Source organism: Hemibagrus wyckioides, linkage group LG17, assembly GCF_019097595.1.
Source record: "Hemibagrus wyckioides isolate EC202008001 linkage group LG17, SWU_Hwy_1.0, whole genome shotgun sequence".
Classification (NCBI taxonomy): domain Eukaryota; kingdom Metazoa; phylum Chordata; class Actinopteri; order Siluriformes; family Bagridae; genus Hemibagrus; species Hemibagrus wyckioides.
In genome coordinates, this window is record NC_080726.1 from 13,785,396 (window position 1) to 13,808,190 (window position 22,795).

The 22,795-nt window shown below is 42.6% G+C and overlaps 1 protein-coding gene across 4 annotated transcripts in view; it reads left to right on the top strand.

Moving 5' to 3' along the window:
• bcas3 (BCAS3 microtubule associated cell migration factor) overlaps nt 1-22,795 on the top strand; it is a 195,618-nt gene that overhangs the window by 27,955 nt on the left and 144,868 nt on the right. For all 4 annotated transcript variants that reach the window (XM_058413601.1, XM_058413602.1, XM_058413604.1 and 1 more), the window contains exons 12-15: nt 2,037-2,207; nt 6,181-6,274; nt 15,159-15,292; nt 20,611-20,875. In XM_058413601.1, the coding sequence (XP_058269584.1) occupies nt 2,037-2,207; nt 6,181-6,274; nt 15,159-15,292; nt 20,611-20,875 (664 nt within the window). The remainder of the gene's footprint in view (nt 1-2,036; nt 2,208-6,180; nt 6,275-15,158; nt 15,293-20,610; nt 20,876-22,795) is intronic.

Genomic DNA, 22,795 nt, shown 5'->3' on the forward strand with positions numbered 1-22,795 from the left:
AGGCCTTACACATATTCTGAGATAATCCTCCTCTGACACACTCCCCAGTGCATCTGGTTTTAGGCTCCTCTCCCCAGCAGGTTAATTGATTTATTAAGGCCACATCTGTATTCCCAGGCCGGCCCAGTCTCCTCCCTAACGAGCTCTAACGGCTTACGTGAGAGAAGCACCATTAGCCCTAATGGTGGCATACATCAAAAGGAGCGCCCTAAAGGTTAGCAGGGAGGAAAACATGGTTAAAAAAGGCCTGATGCGTAGACGGGGCCGTCTGCAGATGGAGCCATGATTTATAACCGTCTTCTCCGCTCTGACACGCCGTCCCTGCGCTGAGTGGCTCTGAGTGCGGCTGTCGAGGGGCCAGGGGGCTATCTCCCATCAGTCCTGTAACTCAATCACAATGCCAGGAGGGGGGGTGTGCCATGCTCTGGAAGGGGGGGGGCAATGGGGACTTTGAGAAAATTGAATTGTGACAGAGCACAGACTGTGTAAATGAGCGGGATGGGACTCCGGGAGCATGGCTGTCGCGCCAGCCACAGGACAGTGTTTGAGGTGACTCTGGTAGTGGCTCCAATGTTTGGTGTCTGTGTAAAGTGGGGCAGTCCCGTACTTGTGGTAAATGGATAGCACGGCTTAAGTGGAGTCTCTCGCTAGTTTCTCACTTGATGTAGTACTGAGCGGCTCGCTTTGTCTGTGTACGTGTGTGTGTGTGTGCTGTCTAGGCCCCTGAAGAGCTTAATCAAGCATTCAGGCCGAGCGGCAACGTCAATACCTCGTGGCGCCTGTGTTTGTTGGGCCCTCTGGATAGTGCTCTGACAAGCCCACTAACAGACTGTGTGTAAATTGCCTTGGCCCATCAATTATTAAGAGAAACGTTTGCCGCCTAATTGATCAACGCTAATGTGTTTTCTAATCACTGCAGTTGGAGTTTTTAGTGCTAATCCAAACAGTCAGCATTGATCAAGGCGCGGGGCAGCGGGGGTAGGTGGTGGCAGATCCTATTCCTGACTCCTGCTGTCCCAGCATTTTCTTATCTCTCTGTTGCTCAGATCGCTAAGCTAACACACTCGGACAGAGCATTCGCACGACACGTGTCTGGATGATGCCTAATGAAAAACATGTTTATCTTACTGGAATTTGCACAACCTCAAAAGCCAGGAAATATTAGGAGAGTTGGAGAATTGTAAAATTGTAATTAGCAGTTTGTTGAATTATCTGCTGAGGGAATGGGGGAAAGAAAATTGAAATTGTATTAAGTCATATCAAATAGACTTATCGATCTTTTTAATATGTAAAATATATAAATGTAGAAAACTGGCGGTAGCGATTCAGGATAGTGCGGCATACCTTTAAATTCATTTTATTTTTAATTCAACAATTTGCACAGAATTAATAGAGCATCCTGTCATTTGAAAGATGTTTGCAAGCATTTCAGGATTAGCTTGTAATGACTCTACTTAATCCTTATCGCTCCAGCGCAAAAACGAGAGCAAGACGTGGATGCAAAATGTCTCGAGCCACCGGGGGTGGGGGTGGGGGTGGCTGGGGGTGATTTGTCTATGTTTGACGGAATGGAAAATCAGTGAAAGATTACAATCAAATTTCACTTAAATATTTCTTAAGTATTTAAATATATTTTAATATTAATAAAGTTTGGCTTTTTCACAGGCAGCACAAACAGTAGTTTAAACTCACTTAAGCACAAACACACTGTAAACGACAGCAGTTTGTTTTTAGTTTTGTAGTCAAATAAAATATTAACATTGCCTTTTTCATAATGTCTTTTTCCACATAGTGATGTTTCATTCTTGCTGATATTTAGGTAGATTTGTATTAGACTACATAGGTAAACGAAATTATATCTGAATTTTATTATAATCTAAGCTTTTTTACATAAGAGCTAGAACAGAAGATATGTATGTACATGCAGTGCAGTACAATGCAGTTCATCCGCATTTGTTTGAAACTTGGTGATGATTGTATCGTCAGTGTGGAAAGCTTCACTGAGTGTTTTTACCTTTATCCTTTTCTTCCCTTAGACACTAAAGACAGGGCTGACGATGGTGGGTAAAGTGGTCACCCAGCTTACGGGCACACTGCCCTCTGGAGCTCCCGATGAAGAGGGCACAGCTCACAGCAGCACTCGCCGCAGCCCTCACCAACCCGGCGTGATTACTGTCATAGACACACACACTGTGGGAGAGGGACAGGTACACACGTACACACACACACAGGTCAAACCTTGTGCATTTTAACAGCCAGTACTTTTGTTTAAATTTTAATCTTTAAAAAAGAAGATCCACTGTGGATATTTATAAGTAAATTTATCTTTTTACTGGTTCCATTCTCCCCTAAAACAAATACAATAATGCAATATGCAATAATTTCCATAGCTTTAAATGCCATACCAGATTATTTTACTTTGTTTACACCTCGGTTACAGGCTCACTCAAGTCTGTCTCTTTCTTCAAAAACTTTGAAATGCTCACACAGCCACCCCTTTACTTGCTGTACACAGATCAGAGAGGATTGAGTGGAACAGAGGATTATTATTTCTTTAGTTTGCTTCATGGAAAAAAAAAAAGTTTATTGCTTGACATTTTTTGTTTTAGTGTTTGTCTGGTCACTTTAAATTTATGGAATGGTTTTGTTTTTTTTCGTTATACTTTTGAGAGCCTGTCTGACCTTGACGTAAAAACATCCTGCACCATTTATTAATCCCATTCAGCACTCTCTTTCAAGAAGTTTTATGTCTTGCACTGATTTGTCATCACTATGTTATAAGGAAACAGATTCTGTAAGTTCAGAGTTCGTGGCAGGACGACGGCTGCCAGGCTCATGACACAATACCACTTCCTGTACCTCGGCTGTCCCTGGCACGAGGGCTGCTGTAGTGAGAGATGAGTGCCAGGTGAGCAGAGGTGAAGGGAAGACCGGTCACACTTCGTCTCCTACTTTTTTTCTTTTTTTTTTTCCCTGAACCCAGAGTGCGTCTGAAGATGAACACCGTTCTACCCAAGAAGAACATAATTTTTTTTTTTTTTTTTTTTTGGACCCCTCTGTTGTGGACAAGCAGAAACTGCTCCCAGGTGTTCATCTTTCACACAGGATCTCTTTAATGGAGTGTCAGCTTAACAGGCCAGTTTAAATGTTTTCAGTTCTCTCGTTCAAGGATTTTTACTCAGACAGAGGTTAAGTTGGAACAGATTTCTCTCGTGTTCCTTTTTACCCCCCCCCCTCGCACCCCGTGTTGATTTTGACCCGTGTAAACAGCTCGTCTGGTTTCCTGGGCTGTTAAAAATCTGAAGGTTAAACCGGAGTGTCCACAGAGGCTCGACCTCACACGCTACACCCATTCAGAGGTGTGATTTATTCCGCTTACGCACGCCTCCCGTTTTCACCAGAGTCAACACTTTTACCTCTTCATTTGAAAGCTGTGGAAAAACTGACGCCGGAAATAATCGCCTCTAGAGCATGGGGTAGATGAAACCTGACATCACAAGATCTAGGCCACTTTGCCACTTGTTTTCATAATGAAGTCTTTTCAAGTGTCTGTGGCTGGCCTCTGTTCCTCTGATCCATCAGTGTGATCTTTAAGGACTAGCACACGAAGGGGCTGGCTGTCATAGGAAAATAATCAACGACTGACTGATATGATGCCATTAACATCGAACTTGTTAAAAAAAAATGCTTGTTAAACAAAAATTATTTGATAACAGGACTTCCCATATTTTTTTATTCCTCTTATACCACATCATTTGTCAACAATTACAGGTTTTCCATTTATACAAATACATTTGTAGAGTATTTGTTAAGTTACTAATAGTATAGTAGTATTGGGGTGGTGGTAACTCAGGTGGTTAAGGCTCTGGGGTGTTGATCGGAAGATCTGGGTTCAAGCCAAAGCACCAGCAAGATGCTGGGTAATTTAGCAATGCCCTTAACCCTCTCTGCTCCAGGGGCGCTGTATAATAGTCACCCCCGCGCTCTGACCCCAACTTTCTTAGCTCGGGTATGTGACGAAAAGAATTCCACTGTGCTGTAATGAATGTGTGGCGATAATAAAGGCTCCTTCTTCTTCTTCTTCTTAATGTTGTGGAATGTTATCATCTACGTTATACCTCACCTCAGCTCACCTCACCTCACTTCCTCAGCAGACTCTCTCTATCTCTTAATTGAATTTTTTTGTTTTTAGTAAATTTTTTCAGACCGGAGCTTCTCATTCCTCAAGGCTGTTCGGTGTTAGAAAACCATTACAAGGTGTTGACACTGAAGACTCTTCCTATAAATAAAGAAACAGAACCATCTCCTTACAAAAAGCTTCACCATATCAGTGATTATTCATCCGGGTTTCAGTATTATTTTTCTCAGGATATATAGAGCGTCTGCTATCCGACTCCCTGAGCGCTCATAGAAACGATAACAGATTAGAAGCAGCACATTAATATAAACCTGCGATCTGAATTAAAGCCGGAAATCCTGTCAGAGCTGCTGTTTTGCAGAAACCGAGCGAACACTGTCTAAATAAGATTTGAGTGGAAATTCAACAGCTCTTTGGTATAACTCTGTAATAATTTACTGGCTAGATACTGAGTTTCTAACATCCTCCAGAGTTTTTCTCCTTCTGCTGGTTTTCATCTCATTCCCTACAAAGTGCTTTTTTTTCACATAAATTTTCAGTCATACCTGAATCCCTGTAAAACATTATCTGTTCTCTGGTATGAGACCTGTTTTTTGTCACCAGGGCATTTTTTGTGAGTCTGAACTGAAACGTCTTGGTTCGAGAGCAAGGCTGTTTTGTGTTTGGACTGGGTTCTATTAAAATGAGCGGCATGCTCCTTAATGCAACACCCCGCTAGATTTATCACTCTTCTCTTTGGCCTCCTCATGTCTGGCCTTAGTTATAATCTCTTTCATGAGTCGACTTTAACAGAGGGCCACTGACTAGAGAATGGCCTCTTGTGGAGCACCACCTCTCTCTCTCTCTCTCTCTCTCTCTCTCTCTCTCTGTCTCTGCTTTTTTTTGCTCTTCTTTATCTTCCTTCTTGCCCCTTTTCTGTCTGTCTGCTTTCGCTTTCCTTACTCCTCCTCCTTTCTCAGAGGTCGCTTTTTTCCTGTTGGAACACATAAAGGATGAGTTACAGAACCATAGTGCTGCTCTTTTAACTGAGAGCTATTAATCTCTTTTGGATATCTATTAGCAGAGAGACAGTCTAGAGTTTCCTCCTGCTGTGTGTGTGTGTTTTAACTCTTTCAACACTTCATTTATTCTTTCATTTTTTCAGGTTCTGGTCCTAGCTATCGTAGATATCATACACACACACGGCATATGAGGACGTCTGTTTGTTCGTTTGTGTAAGACTACGTACACATGAATTGTGTTGATTTACAGCACCACTGCTTTATGCGCCATTCTGATTGGATAGAAGGTGTTAGTTTGTTTTCTATCTCAGCAGCTCAGACAGAAACTGATGTTAATGTGCTCATGTTAATGTCAGTTTTATAGTTTCGTTTGTTGCTTAGAAATGTATGTACAAACACTACATATTACAGTATACTGCCAAGCTGCCAGTGTTGGGCCCTTGAGCAAGGCCCCCAACCCACCTTGCTCCAGGGGTGCTGTATCATGGCTGACCCTGCGCCCTGACCCCAACCACCAAGTATGGGATATGTGAAGAAAGAATTTCACTTTGCACTAATGTGTATGTGATAAATAAAGACAACTAATGACATGTCATGATATCTTTAATATGACTTGTAATTGTTGAAAAATTGCTGTGGTATGAGAGGATTAAAACACTCCAGGATGTGATGTTATCCGGGGTATCAGCTTCAGCCCAGTAACCGGAACTCCTCTTCACGACTGGCTACATCACACCACACCACACCACCCAGTCATTGATTATGTTCTTGCTTTAGTTAGGACGCAGCTTTGTATTGAGGCAGTGTGCATTGCAGTGTGCTCTTCCTTGGCGTCAGAGTGAATGCAGTCAAATTATATACAGATATGTTTGGTCAGCTGAATGCAGTCTGTCTAAGAGCATAACTTTTCACATCTTTCTTCCATACTATCTTGTAACTAAACAGATTACTAAATGTTGTGCCAATAATATCAAGTCTTTTTGTTTTGTTTTTTTTAATTTGCTGTCTTTAATGTTGTGATGCTTTTGTGTGTGTCTGTAGGTGCTTGTGAGTGAAGACTCTGATGGAGAGGGAGTGGTCGCTCATTTTCCAGCTCATGACAAACCCATATCCTGTATGGCGTTCAACCCGAGCGGTAAGCGTACACGTTTACAGTGCCGAACCTCAGCAAAGCACTGAAACCACACATCTATTAAAGTTGACACTTATGTATTTACTCTTGATCCCAAGTGTTTATGTGCATATGATGGAATTTGATGAGAAGTGAAAATGACCAAAAAAACCCCAGCATGTAGCAATGCCAATGTCTGTGAAACACTTCACTTTCGAAATGTCCTAAGATTTGCCATGGTTTGTATGGGATGGTTGCAGATGTGTTTTATTTTATTTTTTTAAAGATTGTGATCACCTTTAGAAAGTGTCTAAAACCAGGGCGTTGAGTTGAAATGAGTGATTGCTGCCCCTCTGGCAATAAAGCCAACATCCAGGTCTTTTTAACATACTAGCACACTGACTGATCAGTTCATGTGTGTCCATTTGAAAGTGTTAACTAAACCCTGATGTGTGGATGAAGTACTGCCAAAGCCCCCGAGCTCCATCAGGTCCGGTTTCACCTCCTCAAAGATGAAACGAAATTTGAAGTGATCACTCTGTTGAAGAAGATGCGGGTCAAGTCGGTAATTTATTATACATTTACTTTCGCGTGTCACAACACACTTTACCTCACAGCGACACCGAGGCAGGAGTGACATTCATCATATCAGATCTCTCAGAGAGTCTCCTCACGTTATATAGCCACGCCCTTGACCTGACCTTGCATGTGCCATGCTGTGTGATAGCCAGTCATCAGGACACCTTTGTGCTTTTCCACATTGTCGTGTTTGTCCTGCCGGAAATCCACTACAGCTAGCGTATTGTGTCGTGAGTGTCGCAGGTAGAGTGGCCAGTTAATAAGAAGGTGCTGAAAGCTGCTGCCTGCCACTGCCCTTAGAGGAATCCTTCAAATACCAGTCCTTATTAATGCACTGTGGGAAAGTCCACGCAAGACGGTTCATTTTCCACCACTGCTTAGCAGTCTTCCTCTTTTTTTTTCCTCTTCATTTCGAGTGCTTGTTAGACACATCACTGCTCGCTTATGATGAATTTAACTGGTGTGAGAGAATTTGGATACTTTGATTCAGTTCAGGTTTATTTGTATAGCACAAGAGAACTTGTCACAGATCTGGATGAAGACCTAGATCCCTGGAACTGATTTTCTAATACTGGGTGTCTCAATATTTTTTGGCTAGTAAATTCTCAAACATTAATTTCTGTGCTTGTTTTCAAATGTATGTCAATATTATAAACCTATTAAAAAGCATTGTTTATATGAATTGTGTTAATCTAGTGAGATTTTCTCTCCTATGCTCTGTGGCAGATAGAACTTTCACAGAGTTTGGCATGAGCTGCTGCAGCAGGGCTTCAGGCTGATCTAGAGCCCATGTGCTGTTTAGATTATAGGCATGCACTGCAGAATATAGCATCCGGCTTGTATTTTGTAGTCTTTCTAGCTTAAAACCCTGACTGTGCCATGGAAAATTACATTTATTTTTATTTTAAAAATATGCTCTGTACACAGCTAGTGTCTGGTGTGAAGCACTTTGATTAATGTGACAGCACACACACACCACTGCTATGATCTGCTAAACTGAGCTTAAGAGGAGCTTCAGATTGAATGAAGGCTAATGAACTCACTCCCTCTCAGTAACTACTTTATTTTGTACAGGGTGGCAGTGGATCCGGATCACTAGGTGTGAGGGGGGGTACACTAAAGAAGTCCATTGCGAGGCACTATGTGCACACACATTTACACCTGAGGGCAGTTGATCTTTGCCATTATATCTACTGCTATGTTTGTGGGAGGTGGGAGGAAACTAGAAACCCAGAGGAAACCCACACAGACACAGGGAGTGCGTGCAGAGAAACTCCAAACAGACCATAACCTGAGCTCAGGATCGAACTGGGGACCCTGGAGCAGTGAGGCAGCAACACCATGCTGCTTGTTCTAATAATAATAATAATAATAATAATAATATGATGTCTGCGATGGACTGGCGACCTGTCCAGGGTGTACCCCTGCCTTTCGCCCTGTGTGCGCTGGGATTCGGCTCCAGCAGACCCCCGTGAACCTAATTAGGAATAAGCGGGTATAGACAATGGATGGATGGATAATATGATGTTTAAATATTAAACATTATAGTTAATAATAAAATCTTGCAGGTTTGGATGGACAATCTATGGTTTATTATATTACGTTGTATTATGTTGTATTATATGTAATATAATAAACTGTATTGCTTCTTTCTGCTGATGCACTTATAAGCTTAAGATACTTTGTTTAATGTACATACATATAAATATATATAAATGGTGGTGATCTCTCCCTGGTCTGTTGGGGGCGCTGTTGGTTAACCTTTATGTCTGTGAGCTGAGAGCAACCTTTGGCCTATTAACCTGCATGGAGGAGAGCTGTAGTGGATCTGCAGTTAGTGTGCTGTCGCTCTGGTGAATGACACAGTGATCATCATCCACACAGGCTGTTTTCATGTTTGTGACTTGGCTTAGCTACTTTGCAATCCCGAGCAAAAATACAAACACAGCTTCACCAGAGTGTGACACACTATTCAAATGATGTGTAGTGCGAGTTTGTTTTTCCTAAGTTCTAAGGGTTCTTACATAAAATAATGACAGAGACTTTCAATGAAAACCCTAAAAACGTGGTTTGACTGCCATAATTAGCTGAACTTTTAGAGAGCTGGTACAGCTGTACGATGTCCAGGGAGAGCTTGATGTAGTGTTGTGGTAACTCTTTCTTTATAGATTTAGACAGAGGTCGTGGGCCCTGCTCAGGGAGGCCCCACTCGGGTCCAGTGAGTGTTAAGCCTCCAGCTCAGCTCTTTGTCAGACGTCCCCTGCCCCATGCAGAGAGGACTCCAGGCGACTCGGTTTAGATAACAGCAGGGCGCACAAAACTTCAAACAGATTAACCTTCCACTTGTCTGCTTTAGTCAGAAATAATGGGATGTGTCTGTTATCACTTCATTTACCGAGGCATAAATCGAAAGGACTGTAATAATTGTTACGAAGTTATGAAATTGCTTGGCACTGAAAAGGGTTGGGAGAAATCCTTTAGTTTCTTGAGGCTAAAAAGAAGGTCAGATTGAGTATTCATCATGAATGGACACACACACAGAGAAATGCAGTCATTTACATTCCTCACTTGATCATTAGGGCACATGATCAAAAAACAAGTTCTGCAGCATTGTTGGTTTCTGGCCTTTTGGCTCAGCGTAAAGGGATTGATTTTAATTAGCGGGAAACGCTCCCTGTCTCCTAGCTGCTCCGGGTTTGGAGGGTATTACATGCAAGGGCTTGCAGCTGCAATGGAAAGTGTCACGTTTGCTGTAGGGTTGGCCACAGCTCCCTCCGGAGTGGGTAGATTTCAGAAATGGAAAAGACGAGCCTTAGGACAATGCAGTGATTTGACACTGACTGGCAAGAACAGCTCCCAACTACCAAAAAAAACGGTTGTGTAAGAAACCCAACTCAGCAGTATGTGTTGGACACACAACAGAAGAACAAGGGTGGAAAATGTTGGCCATGTGGGTAGCTGGCGCTTGCTTTGTGGTTTTGTAAGATCTATTCGTAGGTGTGTAATTAAAGGATACTCCAGCGGATCATGCAAACCTGTACATCCTCTCCATGTAGGCTTATTTCGGAGGACGTGACAGCTAGACTTCATCTTAGCACAGAGTAAACTACTCTGTAGCCTGTTAGCATGCATGTGAGCATGAGAATATATCCTCAGTAGAATCAGTCGGATTCTGCGTAATCACTTCTTCATGCTAGATCAGTTCAGCATAGGTCTGTTGATGATGATGATGATGATGGTGTCTAATTCCTTATTACCAGCACTCTCTGGACTGTGTTGAGTTCTGCATATTCATTCATTCATCTCCAGTAACAGCTTTATCATGGTCATGGTCATGGTCACGATGCATGCAGAGCATATCCCCGGAACACTGGGCGTGAAGCAGGAATACGCCCTGGATGCGACTTCAGTGGGCACACACATGTTCACACGCTCGCTCGGACCTAGAAGCAATTTGGAGCAGATAATCCACATACCGGCATGTTTTTTAGGCGGTGGGAGGAAACCGGAAAGCCCAGAAGAATCCCACATGGACACATGTGAAACTTTATACAGACTGTAACCCAAGATCAGGATCAAACCACAGACCCCGGAGCTGATGCACCAACGCGCCGCCTGTTCAGCATACTCTACACAACATAAAAGAAAAAGAAACGAAAGAAAGAAAGTACAAAAAAAAGGATACCCAACATTTTAAACCTGCACCCAGTTATGTAAAATGTGTTCTGGGCATTCTAAGACTCAGCTTCAGAAAATCTGTGTAATTAGAGGTCATGTCACAGTGTTTATTTATAATAAAATACACAGTATTTTTATATGATCTCTCTCTCTCTCATTCGTGGAGTTCTGAATTGAATTTGCCAAGGGGTGTGTGTGTGTGAGAGAGAGAGACAGAGAGAGAGAGAGACGGTAGCTAAGGATCATCTTTCAGTTTTGCACAGAGCTTGAACACAGTGGGACAGTCAGAAATGATTACAGGTTCTAGCTGAGAAGTTGTCTTTTTTAATGCCCCTTGCCAGCAGGGAGCTTGGTATTAGTGGAATTTGCCTGGAGCATAGGCTTTATTTCGTAAAGTTCTCTCCGTTAAATCGGATGATTTGCCTTATTGATTTATTTATTTTTGCATACACTTTTCTGCCAGATCAGTGAACATGGCAAAAAATCTTATCATGGATAGATTTTTTTTTTTTTTACCCCCCTCCCACCCTCAGACTGTATCATGGCATTTTGTGCGACATGTTTTTGGCTGTTTGCAGTCTGATAACACTGCTGGTATGCACACAGTTTTATTTTGTGGAAAAAAATATGAATTGATTCCTTAAATTCTTTTCTACCTACCAAAACATGCTCAAAGCAACAGACTGACGAACCTTCATAGCACTTATTGCTATTTTTTCTTTTATTCTTTCACCTTTTCATAGAGGTAGCTTTATAATGATGCATAAAATAACTTAAAGTAACTTAAAAATATAATTATATAATTTTTAAATTAAAAATGTAAAAATATAAAGAGCTAAAAAAGAAGGATTTCATTCAAGGGAAATTTTTTCAGTAACATTTTCAAAGCACTACCACAGTAAGATTTCAATAGTTTCTTTTTTAAACTAAACCCATATTTAAAGCAAGTGACTTGCAGCCAATCTCTTTCACAGCATGCATTCTCTTTCTTTTCTTTTTTGTTTATGTCTGAATGTTGAGCCACATTTGACTGACAGCATCGCGCTTCTTCACTTGTGGCACTTTGCTGCCTGTATCAGCAAGACTGCTTTAATTTACTCTGTGTTTTTTTGCGTGAAGCATCAAGAACCTCTTCCCCAGTCTTAAATGAATCGGCCATTGTCCGGGAAGAACCTTGAGCTCACCTCCGTCTGAACGGCATTAGCGTTGAAGCATCACGAAGAGCTGTGAAATCTGATCCGCTACGGCGAATGTTTCAGGGGATTAATTAGTTAACGGGACATTCGGTGAAATAAAAGAGAACATTTAGACGAAATGAGATTATCATCCACTGTCTGTGAAAAATGCAAAGGATTACGCGTTTCATCCGTTCGCTCCCCTTATCTGGAGATTGTGGTTTTCCCAATTTGTTTTTGGTCTTTTTAACATTCACACAAAAAGCCGCATAAGGCTGGTTAAGCCTCTGTGGGAGAATGTGCTTTTCTACCACCACAGCACTGACGAGCTTTTGGGTTGTAAGCAGCGCAGTAAAGCACGGATGGATGTAGAGGAAAGCATCTGAGGACGTTGTGGAGCTTAAATATAGTCCAAACATCTATACCATTAAACATGGGAGGAACAAGAAAGTAAAAAAAACAAAACAAATCTGGCTGTTCATCAAATGACCATTGAGCACCTTTTCCCCTTTCACCTCTTTTCTCTAACCCCTGATATAAATAGTGCATGAGGTTTCCTAGCTCTGAATGCGAAGCGCTGCTCTAAGCCAGGACGCCACAGGAGTGCTGTGCCACGAGCGTGTTTGACAAGCATGCTCTTGGTACCAATTTGCCCAGACAAACAAGGCTCCCAGCCACAGGATGCTGATGCTCTCCAGTCATCTGTGGAATCCACTGCACTCCTCCCTACAGCCCAGAGAAAGGAAACTGTATTACATTCTCTCAGCTTATGGATTGCTACAAAGTCGATACGGTCCGCTAGAACCAGATCCGTCAGTGCGTCCTCGCTAATATCAAAGCTGACTCCAGCTCGGGATCAAACAGCTCCGCTTTTAGAAGTTCTCACTTGGTCTGTGAAAGATTAACAAGTTATTGACTGACCCGAGCCGGTCCCCTTCCTCTCCTCCTCAGCGTTATCTGATGGTTGGATTGAGGGTGGCCTCTGGACTCAGAAAGTGTTGCTTGTTTTAGGCCTGAGTGGGTGGCTTTGATGTAAAGCTGGAGCCTTTTTTTGTTGCATGTGTGTGTTCCACAGCTTTCATAAACACCTCGATAAGTGTAACACACAGGGTGATATCACTGACCGAGTGGACACCCACATGAATCCACACGCAGTGTACGTGCCCATGTCATTACAGCATTGCAAGCAGCACCACAGACAAAGCACAGTGATTGATGTGGTTTATTTACTCTCTTTATCTCCACTTCAGAAGTACATGTCTCTGGTGTAGAGGAGCTCTGTTTCCTCTGTCCTGTCCCTCAGAGCTCTTTCCACACACATGTTTAATTTGAGATTTCCTTCTTCTCAAAGGTTTTAGACAACTGTTGTTAATTAAGATGGCTCTTTTTGTTTAAGCTCTCTGTACAGCCAAGATGAAGATATCAATGCTAGACAGACTGCTGACATCAACTGCGCTGGTTTTAGCAAAATGACTCAGGGGGTGACCTCATGGGTTTTCTCTCATGTCTTGTGCTTGGGTTGTTGTTTGGGGGGGGCTTCAAAATGGAGTTCAAAGGGCAACATGAGTCATGAGGGCCTAAAAGTGCAATGCGGTATACCACAAGGCTCTGTTTCTTCCACCTAACAGTTGTTTTTTTTTAAATATTTAGCCCACTGGACATGTAATCCACAATCATACTGTTAGCTTTCACAGCCTCTTGCCCATAAGGTCGCCGATTTTGCTTTTGCCTGAAACCTAAAGCTATATTTACAGACTGCGGTGCAGTCTGTTCCGGTTTATCCAAATCCAATCTAAACATCAATATAGCCAAAACAAGGCATATGCTAACCTGAGAGCATGTTATGCAGGTATTAATTCAAGCTATATCAGCTGTCTGTTAAGGTTCTTTCTTGACTATGAGGTTCTGTGTATCATGTTAAAAGATTTCAAATGATTTTAACACGTTTTTAAGTGCTATTTCAATAAAGATCTCACAATGTGTCCCGTTCCTCATGGAAAATAACTGATTTTAATTGAATCAAGTATGTTTGTATATTCATGTGTCCCACATTTCTGCCCAACATCATAAATAATCCTTTTGCCTAGGGGATAAGGTGTTATAAATAGGATGTGTAAGAGGTTGCTTTAACGTCTCAGGTTCCTGAAATTTTGTGGTGGCTTACCAGCACCGAAAAGTCTGCTGTTTAATCTCGCTTCCTGTGGGCTAACCAACTGACGCCTCTCCGCGAGGCTCCGTATTTCAACAAGGCCACAAAAGCCCCAGCACTACCTTGCCAGTCTCCACTGGCTCTTGGAGAACAGAGTGTACCATCAGCAAACTGGTGTCTCAGTAAGCTGGCCAAGCCTCATCTGTCAAAGCCAGGGTAAGCAAGGGAGTGAGCGTGCAGGGCGAGGGAGAGGAAGCTCCCAGATAAACATACCGCAGCGCCTAAACTCCTAATCACTCTGCGCTTCCGTTTCCAGCCTCTATAATTAGAAGGCCATCTTTTCCATGTATTCCCAGTTGATGCAAATGCTTCTTGTGGCTTGGCACCTCATTTGGGGCGTAGGTTAGTTTATGGCCGAGCCGTAGCTCGGTTTAGTCTTCTGATACAGCATAAATAGCTAACCGCCATCTAATTCACTGCCTGACTGTTTTTCTTTTTCATGTGAGCAATCTGTGCGTGACCCTTCCTCCACCCCTCCGCACTGCTTCCTTTCTTGCCGCCCAGTGTGAGGGCTCAGCCACACCTAAAGCAGCTGCCGCTCTGAAGTGTGAACATGAGGATGCTGGAGCTCAGGCTGGATGAGCTCATCTAGTACTTTAGCTATTTTTGTGTCAATTTATTTCAACCCTCTTGCACGTGTCAGCGCAAGGTCTTTTAATGCCCTGCCATTTAAACTCCTTTTTATACATTTGTCAAACCGCTTTATGAAGACTTGTCTCTAATTACAGCCTTCTCAAACCTCAGCATAAAAGTTTGAGCTTTGGAACATGGCGACTGTCGTGTTAAATTATGATTGAGAAAGCCGTGCCTCGCCGCGTCTTTTGCATGATTGCATGAGACTTTCATTTGCGTGTAAATATAGCTTGCGAAGCTGTTTTGAAAATTATATTCTATATCGGCGTTTCATGGGCATCGAGTTTAGAGCCATGCTTTTCACAGTGTGGTTTGCTAAGTGTGTTGTTTATAGTAAGAGTCTATTCTTTCTGTAACTTGACTAACATACAAGTGCTGGAATGAAAGGCTCTGTCAGTAGAGGTTCCACACGGGTTCTCCTGCGGTTGGCTGTAAACCAGAGCCACACACTGTCGTGCCCCGAGCATTGAAGGGTGAGCTGGGCATCTGGTCGTGTGCCAAGGTTGCAGCACATTATTACATTTTATAGCGCCGTGTTCATCCCCTAACCGCAGCCTGCGTGCTGTTTATTTTGACCAAAATGAGCTACGATGTTTTACATGACTGATTAATAAGCTGATCTTTCTGTTTGCAGGTATGCTGCTGGTGACTGCCGACATATTAGGGCATGATTTTCACGTGTTTCAAATCCTCACTCACCCGTGGGCATCGTCTCAGAGCGCGGTTCATCACCTGTACACCCTGCACAGAGGAGAAACTGAGGCTAAGGTAAGAGAGTGAACACACACTTCTTTGGTCTTGTTTTGCTAAATAGCACAGATTCAGCTATTAATATTTTGGTAGTAATGTCAAATTCAGCATTGCGCTGGGATCTTCAGGGCTAATCTATCCACTCGCGGCGCTCCGTGTCTGTGTTCCTCATTCACGCATGTACGCGTTTACGCCAGCTTTCTTCATTCGTAATTGCGATGAAATATTGCTTTTCTGAATTCTTTTAATCATCAACCTAATCACTAAAAGTCTTTGAGGGCCACCCACAGTGTTTATGGTCCCTGTGTTCTAGATTCTTAGGAAATATGCAGTTTGAACATGTTTTTCATCCTCTTTGGATCCCTTTGTGTTTTCTAAATACTGTCAAGAGACATGACTCGGAGCACCGTGCAACTCTACACAGAGCAGGACTCGGCCCTGCCGCTGAACTCTCCCTGGCTCTTTCATGATTTTCCTGCACAGCGTGTGAGAGACAACAAACAGTCTGCCTAAGATCCTCGGGGAGTCCTAACTGATCTGAAGCGTGATGTAGGACCAGACTTCCTTCAGTGGTGTTGCAGTCTTCTGGAAGAACCCAGAAGTGTTCACCTTGTGAAAGTGAAATGTTCATAGGAGTATCACTTTCTTATTAGGAGGATCTCATCAAGGATTTTATACTTTGCACCATAAGTACTTTAATAGTAGCTGTGGAAGTAGGTGTTGAGAATATTGGAGGTAACTAAAATCACGAGTGTGAATGAAAAACTAAAATAAAAAATACTCAAATATTTCAAGGGAAAAAAAAGGAGAAAGAAAATGAAAATGATGTGTTTTCCCCTCAACATGCTCTCATCACTGACATTTTTTTAATTTGACTACAAAGATTAAGGTTTGGATTGGATTTGGGAAAGTTTTTATTATATAAAATGGACAATTAAAGAAGAAAAAAAAAAGCATGACGAGCACCTAACAGTCCAAATATAATGATTGATTGTCTAAAGTATTGTCAGCAGTTTGCAAGTTCAATGCTACAGCCATCTGTTGCCCTGAGCCGAGGGAGCAATATAGATTCTCTCTGTAGGAGGAAAAGCATACTCGCCTGTCAGTCGCAGTGACACTAGCCAATCACGGGCACCTGTGAGCCGGTGCATGCAGAAGAGGACAGATAGCGCTTTCCTCTGTGGGTGTTCGATGCAGCACCAGCAGCAGTTTGAAGAGATGCAGAGACTGGCTTTCCGTGTCTCAGAGGAAGCGCATGAGCCTTCACTTCGCCCCGTTTGGTAGCTGTTGTATGATGAGAAGAGCTGGCTAGTGGGTGGGAACTGGCAGGTAAATTGGGGAGGCTGCACAGATGTAATTCAGATGTTGCGTGCCATTTGCCGCTGTACTAAATAAGTACGATTTCTGAAATGCTCTCTTATGCATGCTTTCAGTTTTCAGAGCTTTCAGAGCTTATCCTGCATCAACAACAACTGTCACTTCACACTTTCACATGAAGTCAGCCATCTGAAGTTGGAAATAAAACAAATACTCGCAGTAAGCTTTATACAAAACTGAAATTAAAGTGCTGTTTGCTTAGTGCTTATTTTCCAAGTGCCGTTAATAGCTCTACAGATTACATGAAAGTGCAGTTTGATCACAAATCTTGTGGAAGAGAATTAACCACAGTTTCAGTTACCAGCCATGTATTTAGCGATTTCACCTAAAAACAAACTTTAACTCATATTTTTATTTCTTCTTCTTAATTTTCCTTCTACTTATTTTCCACTATGAGAGCTGCCATGCTGAAGTGATATCAAGAAATCTCGAGTCAGAGAAGTCTGTGCGCTTGACAAGCTCAAGGAATTAAGTATTGGAAGGCCATTCACAGAGATTTTTCCTACTTCCCGCTTCCCACATGGTCCTGAATGCAGCATTAAAGCGTGGAAAAACAGTCGCTGGTGTTAATCAGAGAATCTCACTCCTGCCCGACACACTGGAGTTTGAAAATCAGTATTTGAGAATATGAGGCTGTGTCCAGCAGACAGTCCCAGTGGGCTAGCGATATTCCCACCCCGACTTACTCAGCTTTACACCAAGATCTGTGGGTCTGCAGCTTGCGGATGAGTAAAAGAGCAGCTGCTATTGCAGATCAGGATTTGTTTAAATGTATTCTCATACATACAGTTCTAGATGTTACATATATTTTTCTACTCTATGTTCAGCTCCCCAGTAACCTTTCTTTTAATTGGAGAGATGTACAGAAAGACATTAGTCATTATTTTAAGAAGCACAAGCAACAGCTTCCCAGTGGGTTTTTGCTCTGCTATAATGTCTTATTCACAATCTTTTTTTTTTTTCTTTTTACAAATTCGAACAAATTAAAGAGTGGAATAGTTTGAGAAGTCCTCATACGTGTGCGGTCACCCAGAGTCCCCCCCCCTCCCAGTAGTCATTAATATTTTCCAGGAATTGGTAACATGTCCCTGCATTTTAATGTTTAATGAGATTTTATAATGCTAGGTTGTCGCACAAATCCGTTAGGGGAATAGCCGCTTTTTCAGCTGTTACATTGAACTTTTTTTTTGGTTGGCAACTTGTGAGGTATTATTTGCTTAAGCAGAACTACTAATATTTATTCCTGAGGGCCTGTATGTATCCAGCAAAGTGTCATGTTTGGATATGCACACAATGATGCTCTCTGCTCCAGTGTGCAAAATGTCTCCCAAACTAACACGGTCCAAAGCACCGCCAGCTCTAAAAGCCTGCCTATCCTTTTCTCCCATGCTTACAAACACTGGTATCACGCTGACCTGAAAATGATTCACCATTAAGCGCTGCCTGTAAATCCTCTTTCACAGTCAAAGCTTTGGACGCTATTTGCATTGTTTGGCCAATTTCGGATTTACTGTGAAAGTCCTGCTATGTGTAATGTGACAAATAACAAATCACTGGATTTCATGGAAATTTTTTAGATTTTTTTCATCACCCACAACTAAAACAGGCCAGCTGATCTTTCCCGGTAATGTGTCATGTCCTTTGCACACGAGCCCTTCTGATAATTTCCCAAGAAATGTCCAAGGGTTTATTCCCGAAAGACTTTCATACTTTCAGAGTTAACCCTTTCCCCATTAAATCCATTCTAACATAAAATGTGTGAAAGGGAATTCAGTGTCACATTCATGTGAAAGCCTGTGTGTGTGTGTGTATGTGTACATATAATATATGGGGCATGCTTGCCTTGCACCTTCATGTTTGGGGTTTGATTCCCACCTCTTCCCTGTGTCTGTGGAGTTTTCATGTTCTCCCCGAGATTTCCTCCAGCTACCCTGGTTTCCTCCCCCAATCCAAATCCATCTTGTAGTGTATAGAGTTTAATTGTCCTTTAATTGGCACCCTGGCCACGGTGTCCCCTGCCTTGTGCTCAGAGACCCCTGGGAAAGACTTCATTTTCCCTATGACTCTGTGTAGGATAAACAGTCCATCCATTTTCTATAAAAAATAGCTCATTATGGTATCTTTAAAATGATGGGGAAAAGTGACCAGTGATCATATAAGTCAAGTTCAGTTTAATGCCCTTGACCTTGATGTATCTGTACTATGTGGAGTTCTGCACTTCCTGAAGTTTTGATGTGGAACTCAGACAGGCCCGTTTCCTCTGTAGGCCCAAACCTGAGCTGTAATACAGCCTCACTGTTAGTGGGCCACACCAGGGTTGTTGCCTGTCCATGCGTGGGCTTTGATCCTGCATTGTAAACAGCACAAGCAGCAGAGAGCACGCACCCTCTGAGACACATTATCTCAACCAGAACAAATAAGAAGAGTGATAATGCCCTGTGGGCGGACGCAGACACTCGGCCTTATCTCGCTGGCTGGCTGACTGCGTTTGTTCTGACTACCAGAAAGCTCTTAGAAGTGTGCATTAATGTAAATACCACCCCGCTGATGTCCAGCACGGCCTGTGACTCAAACCTCTTACTGACCACTGAATTCTTCTGTTTCTCTTCTGCTTATCTCTTTCAAAGTGTTCACATTGTTTGCGTTGGTGAAGTCCACATCCTTGAATTGGTATGACGGATAAAGATGTAATCCAGACAAGTGAAGTGATGTCACCTTTAGTATTCGGACGGGCCTTGCGGAGCAGGAAGTGGTCACTGAGCTGCCGCCACTAAACCGCTTATCACCAGCACAGTCAGACTGATGTGAGACTGATAGACTGACAATCTGATAGGACTGGAGATAGAGCTAGTGCATTCCTGTAGGTGATGGATAATCACGAAAGGTGCGGCCGAGAATGTTCATTACAACAGGCTCATCGTTGTGGGAAGGCACTTTAGATGGACTGATCTCTCTGGAAGACTGTTGACGAGGCTGAGCGGTGGCACAATCAGACTTCCAGAGGCGCCACAGTGAAGAGATTATCTCTAGCACTCGGAGGCGAACTTTGCTTTAATCAGCAGAGTGTGTGGCTCAGATGTGGATTGTGTCCTGATAGAAAGTGCAGGTTGGCTCCTTGTGTTTTTGTGTAAGACAGAAATGGCACGTGTTTAGGTCCGAATTGCAAGACTGGCGTGACGGTCATCTCGCGATGACCTCTTACATACCACGCCAATCTGCCTTGATAAGCAACACCTCGCTCATTCTTTTCTGTCTTCACATGGCTCACATTTTTGGGGAGATGTTATCTGGGAGATTGTTAACAGTTTCTTTGTTGGCAGCCTGTACTGGTATATACTAAACACCTGGTTGTAAGACCAGACAGGCGTGTGTGTTACTATTAACCAGCTGTTCATAGTGATTGTTACTGCTCCCCCCTTTTTTAACACCCTTAGCTCTTCTTCACTAGCATTCATACCACGTCAAAGTTGATTTTTTTCATGTTTTGTTTCTTTTATACCACATCCATTTAACCACAGTGACAATTATTTATTTATTAAAGAACACCACTAATTTTAATGTAGTGAAACGATTCCCTTCTACTTTCCTCACCAGCCACAATTTTTGTCTTTCTCATGAAGTTATTAAGGAACTTTGCCGTAATACCTTACTGTATGCTGTGACACAGGAGACTCCTTCAAGAAATACAAAATAAACAGTTTCCCCATATCCACCATATTATACATACAATTTTTCAGTCAGCTTTAGGGTGCATTTGTTTTCAGTCTCTCTATACTTGGTACTTTGTTTAAAAATATTCCTTAACATGAGAAACATCCTGATTGGCAAACCTGGATTTATGGATGCATTTCTATTTCAATGATATGATAGTATCTACAGTTTTTTTTTTCTGATCCCTTTTCATTTCTAATTCTCTCTCTCTCTCTTTCTCTCTCTCTCTCTCTCTCTCTCTGTTCCAGGTGCAGGATATCTGCTTCAGTCCTGACTGCCGCTGGGTGGTGGTCAGCACGCTGCGTGGCACTTCACACGTCTTCCCCATAAACCCGTACGGCGGTGCACCGTGTGCCCGCACACACCTGTCCCCTCGCGTAGTGAATCGCGTGAGCCGCTTTCAGAAGAGCGCCGGCCTCGAGGAGATCGAGCAGGAGCTGAACAGCAAGCAGGGTGGCCGCTGCAGCCCCATCGCCGGCCTCTCCAGCAGCCCATCCGGCTCGCCTCTACACGGTCAGCACACACACACTGTACATCTACTGTGTATCTGATACACCTGCACAACACACACCTTGCACACAGCTCAGCAGCCTTTTCAATTCATACATCCAGACTAACATATTTCTGTATATACCCATTATTTCTTAGTGTACTAAGACACTAAAATGGTTAATGACCCAAGTCTTTACCTGGAAACTATGTACCAGTTTTTAATTTAGTTACTTCAGTATCTTTGTGTTCTTGTTTAATTTCAGTATATTTACATATAAATACAGTATATTTCAGTAATCACTCAGTTTGGGTTTTTTTTATATTCAAATCCCTTCACTATTCCCATTCAAAGGCTAAAATGTGATATACCTGTTTAGTGCATTAACACAGAATTGTACTTTGTTTTTATACATATACATGAATACTGCGTAGCCTATTTTTATACTAGGCCAGGTTTATTTATATATTTTTTCTATATTTCACCTTTAAGTTGTTCTAAGACGACCTTACACTAGCACAGGTCACAGAAAATGTCACAGGGCAGTGGTTGCGATGCCGCTCAATTCAACAAGAGAAAGAGTAATCTTCCCTTCCTAGAGATGCCAGTGCTGCTCTCTCAGACTCCTGACCATTGGTATTGGGACTGAAACTGGGATCTCGTGATAGTCAGGACACAGCTTGTTGTGAATTTAGATGTTTCATCATGTCATCCATTGAATCACATATGTTTTAGAACCAGGGACCCATTTAACTGTAAAATAATTTGCACAGGTGAAATCCAGCTGTTTAAATAGCAGGCTTTCTAGCAACTGAACACGTTCGGTTCAAGCTGACATTATTTATTCGTTTACTTGTTTTTTGGATTAGTGACAGTTGGATTGGACTCATTATATTCCAGTCAAACAGTCTAAAACAAATGAATAATAATAATCACAAACTTACTTTGATAATGGTGCATTGTGATTTCCTATAACAAAATCAAACAAAATAATAGTTAATTATTGTCCCTGGGCTGTGTTTCACAAACCACTTCGAGTCCCTGGACCCCACTTTGAGAACCACTGATGTAATGTATAGAGTCATGCTGCATACATGCTATGTGTAGTTCTTTACTATGCAGAGGTCTGTAAAAACGTCTGAGATCTAAGATGGCCTCGGTCATTAGAGAGTTAATCACATCACCTCAGAAGACCTTGCACCCAAACCCACTGCCCTCAGTGTCACAGCTCTGTGTGATACACTCTGTGTGCACTAGATTTGTTACACACCGTCCATGGCTGCAAACACACAAGATTGACAGTCCCATGAGCACACACACACACAGACACACTCTGTGCTGACTGCCACAGGAGCTGGCGTGGCTGTCGACACTGTTTACCCATCAGTGCTCTCTAGTCCACAAAGCAGCAGTGGGATTAATCAATACCCCGGACACACTGAAAGCACCCTGCTGATGTGTGCTCAGCAGGCTCCAGCAACCCAGTGGGTGTTTGTGGAGCCCCCTAGAGAGGCTCTAAAGGGTCTTACTTACTCACTGTCACTCTGGGTCATTGATCACACACACACACACACACACATACACACACACAGTGCTCCCACTCTTTTTGGGTGCTTTTAAGGATTTTGACTTACATGTCCAGCTGTCACGGGAAAATGTTTATTAATCACTCTCACTGCGATTACTAAATCCTCATTAAGCAGGGCAAATCTGTGACACGGTAGAGCTCAGCGTGTCTCACGTAGCCTCGCAAGTCCTCAGAAGATCCGTTCCGTAAATCAGACTCGCTTTTCAAAGCAGCGCATTAGAGTCCACCTGTCACAAATTAGTCCTCTGTCTGAGTCGGCTCCTGCTACAGTGACCAGGCGAAAGGTTTACACTGATGAGGAGGAATCTGAAGATGTGGCAGTGTGCATTATAAACCCTGTACAGGATTTTACTTC